The sequence below is a fragment of the Nerophis ophidion genome, linkage group LG22 (assembly GCF_033978795.1).
Source record: "Nerophis ophidion isolate RoL-2023_Sa linkage group LG22, RoL_Noph_v1.0, whole genome shotgun sequence".
In the NCBI taxonomy this organism is placed as follows: domain Eukaryota; kingdom Metazoa; phylum Chordata; class Actinopteri; order Syngnathiformes; family Syngnathidae; genus Nerophis; species Nerophis ophidion.
In genome coordinates, this window is record NC_084632.1 from 7,598,625 (window position 1) to 7,610,786 (window position 12,162).

General features: G+C 38.4%; 1 protein-coding gene across 3 annotated transcripts in view; it reads right to left on the reverse strand.

Annotated features, from left to right (window-relative positions):
* Window positions 1-9,724: 9,724 nt before the first annotated feature.
* Window positions 9,725-12,162, reverse strand: part of atcaya (ATCAY kinesin light chain interacting caytaxin a) — a 37,471-nt gene continuing 35,033 nt past the window's right edge. For 2 of the 3 annotated variants that reach the window (XR_009803651.1, XR_009803652.1), the window contains 2 exons: window positions 11,836-11,936; window positions 9,725-10,245 (listed from right to left, as the gene is read on the reverse strand). Coding sequence is in view for 1 of the 3 variants with exons in the window: in XM_061883164.1 (XP_061739148.1) it covers window positions 10,236-10,245 (10 nt within the window). In the remaining 2 variants the exon portion in view is untranslated. The remainder of the gene's footprint in view (window positions 10,246-11,835; window positions 11,937-12,162) is intronic. The other variant, XM_061883164.1, reaches the window with a different exon arrangement.

Consider the following 12,162-nt stretch of genomic DNA (forward strand, 5'->3'; position numbering starts at 1 on the left):
CTTTTAAGGGCAAAAGCCAAATGATTTGAATAAAAGCCATTAGTTGGTTTTGCTTTTGTTTATTTATTTTGCTTTTGTTCCCATTGTTGAGTATATTTTGCTCAAAAATGCTGTGAATAAAAGAAAATGTTTAATTATTTTACTGATATTTTGCTGAGAGTATTATATTTATATTATACATATTATTAGTATAATATTATATGTATTTATTTATTTATTACAAATACATATATTATAAATTAATAAGACTATCAGTAAAAAAAATTCTTACTATTTCCTATATTAAGGCAACTATTTATATATTTATTTATAATATATACAATATATACATTTATTATTTGTGTATGGATGGATGGATATTATAAATGAATAAAGGAATATTTGCATTAATAAAAGGAATAGTTTAATTGTTTATGTTATATTATATTATGTTTCTTTAGAATATATATATATATATATATAAAACACACATATAATTCTATAGATAAAAATGATTAAACTATTCCTTTTATTACACACAATTATTTACAATATATATATATGTAAGTATATATATATATGTACATATATATGTACATACATACATACATACATGCATATATACATATATATATATATATATATATATACATATATATACATATATACATCATAAATAAATATGATACTATCAGTAAAGATAAAATACATTCAACAATATGCACAAATGCAAAATAAGTAAACAAAAGCAAAAATGACTAATGGCTCATCTTCAAATCCTTTGGCTTTTGCCAATAACTCAATACAACAATGTGTGAATCCAACCGTATCAGCAAAAAATACATTTGTGAAAATAAACATACAGTAAAAGAGAGCTGAAAAATACCACTAATATCCACAAAAGTAAATTATTGAAAGTGTGTATACATTGTACAATATGATACATATGTTATAATATTTATTACATACTATTAGTTAATGTTAAAACAGTATAATATCCTCCAATAAAAACTAGCATCCATTTAACAGTGACACCACCCTTGGTATCAACACGATCCAGCCACCTGCTCTACGTCCTGCTATCTTCACCACAGCGTGGACAATTGCCGATGTCGATATCGCAGCGTTTTTACGCGACACCTTTGCGCAGACTGTCGCGTCCTGACTGTGACGTTTGTTCCTTTTTGTGACATGGGAACTTTCCCACGGTTGTCGCAGGTCACCCTGATGGGAGCAGGTGGCATCGGCGTGTGACCATGTGACCATGTGACCATGTGACGTCGCAGGACTCCCCCTGCCTGCGCTAAAACAAGACAATATAAGTTCCCCACACACCTAAAACACCTAAAAAATTACAATAATTGTGGTTTTCTGGCAAAAGATTTGTGTTTGGTCAACATTCAATCAATCAATCAATCAATGTTTACTTATATAGCCATAAATCACTAGTGTCTCAAAGGGCTGCACAAACCACTACGACATCCTCGGTAGGCCCACATAAGGGCCAGGAAAACTCCCACCCAGTGGGACGTCGGTGACAATGATGACTATGAGAACCTTGGAGAGGAGGAAAGCAATGGATGTCGAGCGGGTCTAACATGATACTGTGAAAGTTCAATCCATAATGGATCCAACACAGTCGCGAGAGTCCAGTCCAAAGCGGATCCAACACAGCAGCGAGAGTCCCGTTCACAGCGGAGCCAGCAGGAAACCATCCCAAGCGGAGGCGGATCAGCAGCGCAGAGATGTCCCCAGCCGATACACAGGCGAGCAGTACATGGCCACATTGACTAATGACATTCAGTATGTAGTTTGGCAATGAAAGACTGCAGTATTGTTGTTATGTACTTTTAAATATATGCATTCATTTACTCACTGTATTCATGACAGGTCCTGAGTGTCACCACTATGGACTATGGGGTTTGTTTTCCCAGAAGGCAAAGGAAAGTTGGCATGGGGAAGACGTGAATGTAAGTACATAATTTATTTTAACACTAACAAGCTACACAAAAAGGAAGCAAACAAAAGGCGGTACAAAATCTTGGCTATGAAAAAAAACTATGAACATGAAACAAAACTCTTGCACAATGGCATGAATAACAAAAAATGTACTCATAAACAGCTACCGCACTCGGTCATAAATAGTTAAAAAGAAAAAGGTGCCTGAAGCGGTGGCAGGTCTACCCGCTCTCTGCTTTATAGACCTCGGGTCATGACAAGGTCTTCCTGTGGCTGTCCAAAAGATCAAAGAAACCGACACCTCCACGTCGCGTCCCATCGCACACGGGGGAGTTTTACAAGCGGTAGGCCTTTTTGCTCGATAAGTTCAAAGACATCTTTTGTCTTCTCGCAGGGCAGCCTGAACTTATGGGAACACAAAGTTGTGTGATAACTTATATAAAATTATTCTGGCACCGGTATATCGTATAATCTTCCTGCAAATGACTATCGGCTACAAATATCAGCCCCCTTGACTGCTAATAATCTGGATCAGTATCGACCCTGGTCTGTCTTTACTCTTTGAACATATTGGTCTATCTCTCTGTCAAAGTTAGTTTGTGACGAACCCCAAGATCCAAATATCAGCCCCCTTTACTGCTAATAATCTGGATCAGTATCGACCCTGGTGTGTCTTTACTCTCTGAACATATTGGTCTATCTCTACTCTCTGTCAAAGTTAGTTTGTGACGGACCCCAAGATGCAGAGAAGGAGGCAAGCATTTTGCAGGAAAACATGATTTAATTAAAATACTAAAACAAGAACAAACCCAAAAGGGTACAAACAAAAAGCGCGCACAAGGCGGATGACAAACTTGGCTATGAACAAAAAAACTTGGAAGCAGGAAACAAAAGACAGTAAGCAACAAACCGCTACCAAATATAGCTTACCGCAACGCTGCAATGACACGACATGACAGGTAGCAACGACAATAATCCAGCCCAGACTGGATGGGAAGGCAGGTCTAAATAGGCACGGGCTGATTGACACCAGGTGTGGCCAGGTGCCAATCAGCCACAAATGAGGGGAAACAGCGCTCAGGAAAAACACAGGAAACAGACAAAATAAGAGCACTGACAGGAAATACTACACACACAGAGAAAACAAAGACAAATGCAGAAGAAAAAAATAAAACATAACCAAACTGTCAAGGACGAACCTGACACTCTCAGCCCTATGATGTGTCTCATACACTCTTTTTCAAGGCATTTTGAATGATAAAATGTACAGTAATTTTTCATTCATGGATGATTATGAAGGGATGATCGATTAAAATTCTGAATAATAGAGAAAAAAAATTAATTAGGAGGATAATGCTGATTGGTGAATATGCAGAAATCACGGTGAAAGTAGGCAGAGGGCAGGAAGCGAAACACAAAATAGATTTTTGGAGATTTTATTCAGTTTTATTCACAAGGCAGATGCAAGACCTTGAACAGTATAGGACCACTTTTACTATGCAGCAAACAATGTAGCAAATTATTCCACTTTATTGTGCTTTTTGTTTACTTGAGTTCTTTTTCTCATATTTCTACAACTTCCATGACTTAATCAATGGCTAACATTGACATGAGAAGATTGGAAGTGGAATAGAACTGTGCATGTGGAATAGAACATATTCATTTGTACCCTTTTTTAATCTTCCAGCTATTATAAAAATAATTCATATAGGAATGGAAAACAATTTCATCAAATTAAGGAAAGTCACTTTTTTAAACCTTTATTATTATGAAATTACATGAAACAAAATAAAAAATGTTTTTAATTTAAATATCACAAAAAAATATATATTTAAAATATTAATATTAATTTAGTTGACTACATACACAATATGGACCCATTTATTGTACTCCAATTTTAGTAAATTTTTTCTGAATAAATGTTCTAATTTTCAAGAAACCATAAAAATACAGAGACCTAAAGATATTTTCCAGGGAACTTTTTGGGAAAAAGTTAAAATATAATGGAGACAATTTTTGGGGCGTTTTCTAATCTGATTTTTATTATTATTTAGAAATTACAACGCTGGTGTGATTGAGTTTTGATGGTCAATTAAAACCAACATTTTTTTTTCATATGTTTTAATTCAATTGTAACAATTAATATTCTTTATTATCCAAATTAAGGCCATTTTTTTTCTTTTGCAGAATTTTTACATAGTAATTTAGTTTTTTTTCTTGTGGCTGCACTGTGGCCCAAATTTTCCTTTGACAACATGTCTTGAATTAGTTAATACATTCAATGAAACTAAATCAGAAATAAAACAAAAATACATTTAATTTGATTTAATAAAAATAAAATAAAATAAATTAAAATAAAATAAAATAAAATAAAATAAAATAAAATAAAATAAAATAAAATAAAATAAATAAATAAAATAAGAAAATAAAATAAAAAATAACAAATAAAAATACATTTAATTTAAAAAAAGAATATTGCCATATGACAACAAAAAAAAAAGTTGTGGGCTTCAACGACGCACCCGGCCCCACTTTCTACAACTTTGCATAAGAGAGAAGCAGAAACTGACAGCAACTTAACTGAGTAAATGCAGTATAATAATATATGAAGATACACCCCTCAAAGCTACTGGAGACTTATGTGTTAAAAGCAACACTTAAAATAAAACAAACTTAGTATAACTTATTTTGAAGACTTTTATGAGTGGGCCCAGAGAATTTGAGTGGGATTAAAAAATACAAACAAACGTAAAAACAAAACAAAAAACATTAAAATCAATGTTATGAATTGACATATTCAAGGCTCCAATTACTTCACATCAAATATTCCACTTTGAGTGAGCTTGACCAGAGTTTTTCAATCATAGCGTACTGTAATTGGGTTAAAAATATATTTTGCCAACCAGTAATTATAATCCGCGAATGTGCCGTTGTTGAGTGTCGGTGCTGTCGAGAGATTGGCGGAGTAACCGTGTAATACTCTTCCATATTAGCAGGTGGCAGCAGGTAGCAACATTGCTTTGTAGATGTCGGGAACATGGTTTGTCGTGTTTACAATATGCGGGAGGCAGCGTGCAGGTAAAAAGGTATCTAACGCTTGAACCAAAAATAAACGAAAGGCGAGTGCAACTAAGAAAAAGCATCGAAGCTTAGGGATGGCTATGCTAAACAAAGCTAATACTCAACTGGCTGCAAAGTAGACAAAAACCGAATGCTGGACGACAGCATGTCAGGTTCGTCCCTGACAGTTTGGTTATGTTTTAGTTTTTTCCTCTGCATTTGTCTTTGTTTCCTCTGTGTGTGTAGCGCTCTTTAGTCTGTTTCCTGTGTTTCTCCCTGAGCGCTGTTTCCCCTCAGCTGTGGCTGATTGGCACCTGGCCGCACCTGGTGTCAATCAGCCCGCTCCTATTTAACCTGCCTTCCCATCCAGTCTGGGCTGGATTATTTTTGTCGCTCCTGTCGTGTTTTGTCATTGGAGCATAGCGGTAAGCTATATTTCGGTAGCTGTTTGTAGCTTACTGTCTTTTGTTCCCTGCTTCCGTTTTGTTTTCATACTACAAGTAACGACTTCTGTTTCCTGCTAGCTCCCATGCTAGCTCTTTTAGTTTGTTATCCGCCTCGTGCGCGCTTTTTGTTAATAACCTTTTGTTTGTTGTTCTCCTGCTAGCTCCTATGCTAGCTCTTTTAGTTTGTTATCCGCCTTGTGCGCGCTTTTTGTTACTACCCTTTTTGTTTGTTCTTGTTCTATTTTAATTAAATCATGTTTTCCTGCAAAATGCCTGCTTCCTTCTCTGCATCTTGGGGTTCGTCACAAACTAACTCTGACACAGCAAAGACTTTGAGCGTGTGGAGCAGCAGACGGCGTCCACAAAGTACATCCGTACATGACAATCAAAAACAAAATAGGAGCGAAAGACAAGAAGTAAAACACAACACACAGGAAAACAGCAAAAAAGTGAAACTAAGTCAGGGTGTGATGTGACAGGTGGTGACAGTACACCTACTTTGAGACAAGAGCCATAGTCATGCATGCTTGCCTATGCTTTAAAGTCATATCCAACTTTATTTGTTTTGTTCTGGTGTTTTAATTAAATCATGTTTCCCTATTCAATGCCTGCCTCCTTCTCTGCATCTTGGGGTTTGTCACAAACTAACTCTGACACAGCAAAGACTTACAGCGTGTGGAGCAGCAGACAGCGTCCACAAAGTACATCCGTACATGACATGACAATCAACAACAAAATAGGAGCGCAAGACAAGAAGTAAAACACAACAGGAAAAGAGCTAAAAAGTGAAAATAAGTCACGGTGTGATGTGACAGGTGGTGACAGTACACCTACTTTGAGACAAGAGCTATAGTGATGCATGCTTGGTTATGCTTTAAAGTCATATCCAACTTTTTTTTTTGTACTAGTATTTAGATTAAATCATGTTTCCCTATTCAATGCCTGCCTCCTTCTCTGCATATTGGGGTTCGTCACAAACTAACTCTGACACAGCAAAGACTTACAGCATGTGGAGCAGCAGACGGCGTCCACAAAGTACATCCGTACGTGACATGACAATCAAAAACTAAATAGGAGCGAAAGACAAGAAGTAAAACACAACACACAGGAAAAAAGCAAAAAAGTGAAACTAAGTCAGGGTGTGATGTGACAGGTGGTGACAGTACACCTACTTTGAGACAAGAACTATAGTGATGCATGCTTACTTATGCTTTAAAGTCATATCCAACTTTTTTTTTTTGTTCTAGTATTTTAATTAAATCATGTTTCCCTATTCAATGCCTGCCTCCTTCTCTGCATCTTAGGGTTCGTCACAAACTAACTCTGACACAGCAAAGACTTACAGCGTGTGGAGCAGCAGACGGCATCCACAAAGTACATCCGTACATGACATGACAATCAACAACAAAATAGGAGCGCAAGACAAGAAGTAAAACACAACAGGAAAAGAGCTAAAAAGTGAAAATAAGTCAGGGTGTGATGTGACAGGTGGTGACAGTACACCTACTTTGAGACAAGAGCTATAGTGATGCATGCTTGCTTATGCTTTAAAGTCATATCCAACTTTTTACTGTCTACGGAGTTTTGTTTTTTAATGATTTCTGTTGGTGGTGTGCCTCCGCATTTTTTCAACGCAAAAAATGTGCCTTGGCTCAGAAAAGGTTGAAAAACACTGGTCTAGACTAACTCACTAATTCAGACGACTTCACCCAGCAGGCACAAGACATGGATACAATGTTGATTATACGTACATGTCCTTTAAAACTGACATTGAATTGAATTGTATTTATATAGCGCTTTTCTCGAGTGACTCAAAGCGCTTTACATAGTAAACCCAATATCTAAGTTACATTTAAACCAGTGTGGGTGGCACTGGGGGCAGGTGGGTAAAGTGCCTTGCCCAAGGACACAACGGCAGTGACTAGGATGGTGGGGGCAGGAATCGAACCTGCAACCCTGAAGTTGCTGGCACGGCCGCTCTACCAACCGAGCTATTTGCAAAATAGTTGTATTTGTGAATTGAGTTGATGTCCAACGTTGGATCCACGTTATTGGTTGGAAAATGACCAAATGTCAATAGTCAAAGCAGCGTCAGAACCTGACGTTGATTAAACGTGGTCAAAAAGCACGTTCAGGTTCGAGTTTCTCCACGTCAGGACCTCATTCAAACACGTACTCAATGTTGTTTCAATGTCTCGTGCCTGCTGCGTCACGGGGAGGCGCAGCGGCTTGAGAAAGTAAAGAAAAACTATCCCGCCGAGCGAATTTCCGTTAAAGGCCAAGTTAATAAAGGACGGCTGGCAGAGTGGCCGTTCTTGGTTCGATCCCCAGCTTCCACCGACCCAGTCACGTCCGTTGTGTGCTTGAGCAAGACACCTCACCCTTGCTCCTGATGGGTCGGGGTTAGCGCCTTGCATGGCAGCTCCCGCCATCAGTGTGGGAATGTGTGTGTGAATGGGTGAATGTGGAAATCATGTCAAAGATCTTTGAGTACCTTGAAGGTAGAAAAGCGCTATACAAGTACAACCCATTTACCATTTAATTGGTTTGAGTTAATTGATTAACCTCTTAAGGCCCCAGCGGTTTGTTTACATCAGAGGTCACCAACCTTTTCGAAACCAAGAGCTAATTCTTGGGTACTGATTAATGCAAAGGGCTACCAGTTTGATACACACTTAAATAAATTGCCAGAAATAGCCAATTTTGCTCAATTTACCTTTAATAAATACATCTATATATATTTAAAAAATGGGTATTTCTGTCTGTCATTCCATTTTCCTTTTATGGAAAGTTTTTTGTAGAGAATAAATGATGAAAAAAATACTTAATTGAACGGTTTAAAAGAGGAGAAAACTCGAAAAAAAATGAAAATTTAATTATGAAACAGTTAATCTTCAATTTTGACTCTTTAAAATTAAAAATTCAACCGAAAAAAATGAAGAGAAATACTAGCTAATTCGAATCTTTGTGAAAAAATTAAAAAAATAATTTATGGAACATCATTTGTAATTTTTCCTTTTTTAAGATTAATTTTAGAATTTTGATGACATGTTTTAAATAGGTTAAATTCCAATCTGCACTTTGTTAGAATATATAACAATTTGGACCAAGCTATATTTCTAACAAAGACAAATGATTATTTCTTCTGGATTTTCCAAAACCAAATTTTTTTAAGCAATTCAAAAGACTTTGAAATAAGATTTAAATTTGATACTACAGATTTTCTAGATGTGCCAAAATATTTTTTTTTTAAATTTCAATCATAAGTTTGAAGAAATATTTGACAAATATTCTTCGTCAAAAAAACAGAAGCTAAAATTAAGAATTAAATTAAAATATATTTATTATTCTTTACAATAAAAAAAATAAATTTACTTGATCATTGATTTAAATTGTCAGGAAAGAAGAGGAAGGAATTTAAAAGGTAAAAAGGTATATGTGTTTAAAAACCCTAAAATCATTTTTAAGGGTGTATTTTTTCTCTAAAATTGTCTTTCTGAAAGTTATAAGAAGCAAAGTAAAAAAATAAATGAATTTATTTACCAAGTCTTTTAAAATATTTTCTTGGATTTTGAAATTCGATTTGAGTTTTGTCTCTCTTAGAATTAAAAATGTCGAGCAAAGCGAGACCAGCTTGCTAGTAAATAAATACAATTTAATAAATAGAGGCAGCTCACTGGTAAGTGCTGCTAGTTGAGCTATTTTTAGAACAGGCCAGCGGGCGACTCATCTGGTCCTTACGGGCTACCTGGTTCCCGCGGGCACCGCCTTGGTGACCCCTGGTTTACATGCTTTTTTTTTCTCTTTGCTATTGGGCTTATTGGACCCTTATTAGAATAAAAGCTAAAATCATCTTCTGATATGTTAGTCCATAAGTACACAAACGTGTACTTTATGTTTAGTGTGATGCTAATTCTTATTTTTACCCTTATTTTCCCAAATTCCATTGTATGTTATACTTTTCTGACACCACCAGATGGCAGTATAAGTGTCCACATAAGTGGCCATAAGACCCCAATTCAGTAGTGTACACAATTTTGGAAAAAAACCAACTATAAGGTGCTGTCCACACATGTGGCCACCAAGCCTTTAGAGGTTTTAAGCGGAGCCTGGGTGGGAACGGAGATGTCGGTGCAAAATCAATCACTTTGTTAGCAAACACGAAGAATTGGGCCAAAGTAATGCAAAAGTGTTTTTCATAGAAGATCCCAATTGCAAAAATAAATGTGTGCAGTGGAGCAAAATGTAAGATACAAAAAAAACCAAAAAAAAAACTGTGAGACAGTAAACAAAATATTTCATCCATCCATCCATATTAAACATTAATTATGCTTTTAAATACAACATTTGGGGATGCATTGAGTCATTCCTTTTTCCATTCATTTCTCCCTTTTTTCCAAGCAGCTTCTACAGACGAGTGATTCCAGTTAGTGCAGATGGACCTTCTCATTTAGCAACTCAGCAAAATAGACGGCTGGAAAATGCCTGATCCTACGCACAGATATAAGACGCCACTATTTACACAAATGTGCATAAAGCCTCTCTCCTCCGCCAACTTGCAAATATTGGTTGTGGACTCTCCACGTCCAAAGTAGGAGTCTTCCAAAGAGTTCACTGGCGAGAGTCCGAAAGAAGCTCCTTTGCAAATGCTACCACGCTACAATGAGCGTACAGTGAAGTGCATGAGAGTGCATGAGAGTTGAGTACAGGGAATTTGCTACTGAGCATCTGGATGGTGACCAAACATGGAAGCACATGTGGAGAAGTTGCCTCTCTTGAGCTTGACATGATTCATGGGGCCCTGCAAACCAAGAACAACATTAACAACAATTTGAATGCAGCATTTTCATGTTTTCATTGTATCCATTGATTCATTTTCTACCACTGTTTTGCTTCCCGGTCAGGTGGGCCCCGCCAGCAACTTCTTGTTGAATTATTTAGCAACAGTTCATTTACCTCTGCATGCACTTTTAAGTAGACATGTCCAATAATATCGGGCTGCCGATATTTTCGGCCGATAAATGCTTTAAAATGTTCGGTTCGGTTCGCAGCCGAGGTTTGAGAATCAGCACCTCCAAGTCTGAGTTCATGGTTCTCGCCCGGAAAAGGGTGGAGTGCCGTCTCCAGGTTGGGGAGGAGACCCTGCCCCAAGTGGAGGAGTTCAAGTACCTAGGAGTCTTGTTCACGAGTGGGGGAAGAGTGGATCGTGAGATCGACAGGCGGATCGGTGCGGCGTCTTCAGTAATGCGGACGTTGTACCGATCCGTTGTGGTGAAGAAGGAGCTGAGCCGGAAGGCAAAGCTCTCAATTTACCGGTCGATCTACGTTCCCATCCTCACCTATGGTCATGAGCTTTGGGTCATGACCGAAAGGATAAAATCACGGGTACAAGCGGCCGAAATGAGTTTGGGTCTCTCCCTTAGAGATAGGGTGAGAAGCTCTGCCATCCGGGAGGAGCTCAAAGTAAAGCCGCTGCTCCTTCACATCGAGAGGAGCCAGATGAGGTGGTTCGGGCATCTGGTCAGGATGCCACCCGAACGCCTCCCTAGGGAGGTGTTTAGGGCACGTCCAACCGGTAGGAGGCCACGGGGAAGACCCAGGACACGTTGGGAAGACTATGTCTCCCGGCTGGCCTGGGAACGCCTCGGGATCCCCCGGGAAGAGCTAGACGAAGTGGCTGGGGAGAGGGAAGTCTGGGTTTCCCTGCTTAGGCTGTTGCCCCCGCGACCCGACCTCGGATAAGCGGAAGAAGATGGATGGATGGATGGGTTTGAAAAAGTAAAATGTATGACTTTTGTACACGGACGTAGGGAGAAGTACAGAGCGCCAATAAACCTTAAAGGCAGGGGTCTCAGACACGCGGCACGCGAGACGTTAAGTTTACGGCCTCCACCTTAATATGAAAGTTTAAAGGCCTACTGAAATGAGATTTTCTTATTCAAACGGGGATAGCAGGTCCATTCTATGTGTCATATTTGATAATTTCTCGATATTGCCATATTTTTGCTGAAAGGATTTAGTAGAGAACATCAACGATAAAGTTCGCAACTTTTGGTCGCTAATAAAAAAGCCTTGCCTGTACCGGCAGTAGCAGACGATGTGCGCGTGACGTCACGGGTTGTGGAGCTCCTCACATCCTCACATTGTTTACAATCATAGCCACCAGCAGCTAGAGCGAATCGGACAGAGAAAGTGACAATTTCCCCATTAATTTGAGCGAGGATGAAATATTCGTGGATGAGGAAAGTTAGAGTGAAGCACTATTAGAAAAAAAGGCGAGTGCAGTGAGAGCGATTCACATGTTATTAGACACATTTACTAAGATAATTCTGGAAAATCCCTTATCTGATTATCGTGTTACTAGTGTTTTAGTGAGATTCTAATGTCATACCTGAAAGTCGGAGGGGTGTGGGGACCGCCAGTGTCTCTGATGGAATTCATGGAGGAGTCAAGTGTCACGCTTAGCGGCGCACTTGCTGCGCGGAGTTGCCACTTCGTGGATGCACACCCGACCAGTCAGCAGGATTGCAGGTAAGAATTGTTTTTAATATAATTAAAGCAAAAGAACACTGACACCAAATGGAAAAATAAAGCGCGTGCCTACGCACGGGAAGCTAAAGCTAAAACTTAGCAGGAGACAAAGGAACAAACACAACACGTGCCGACCGAACGCGAAACTAAGGCGGAACTTAGCACAAAGGAATCTCTAAAACATGGG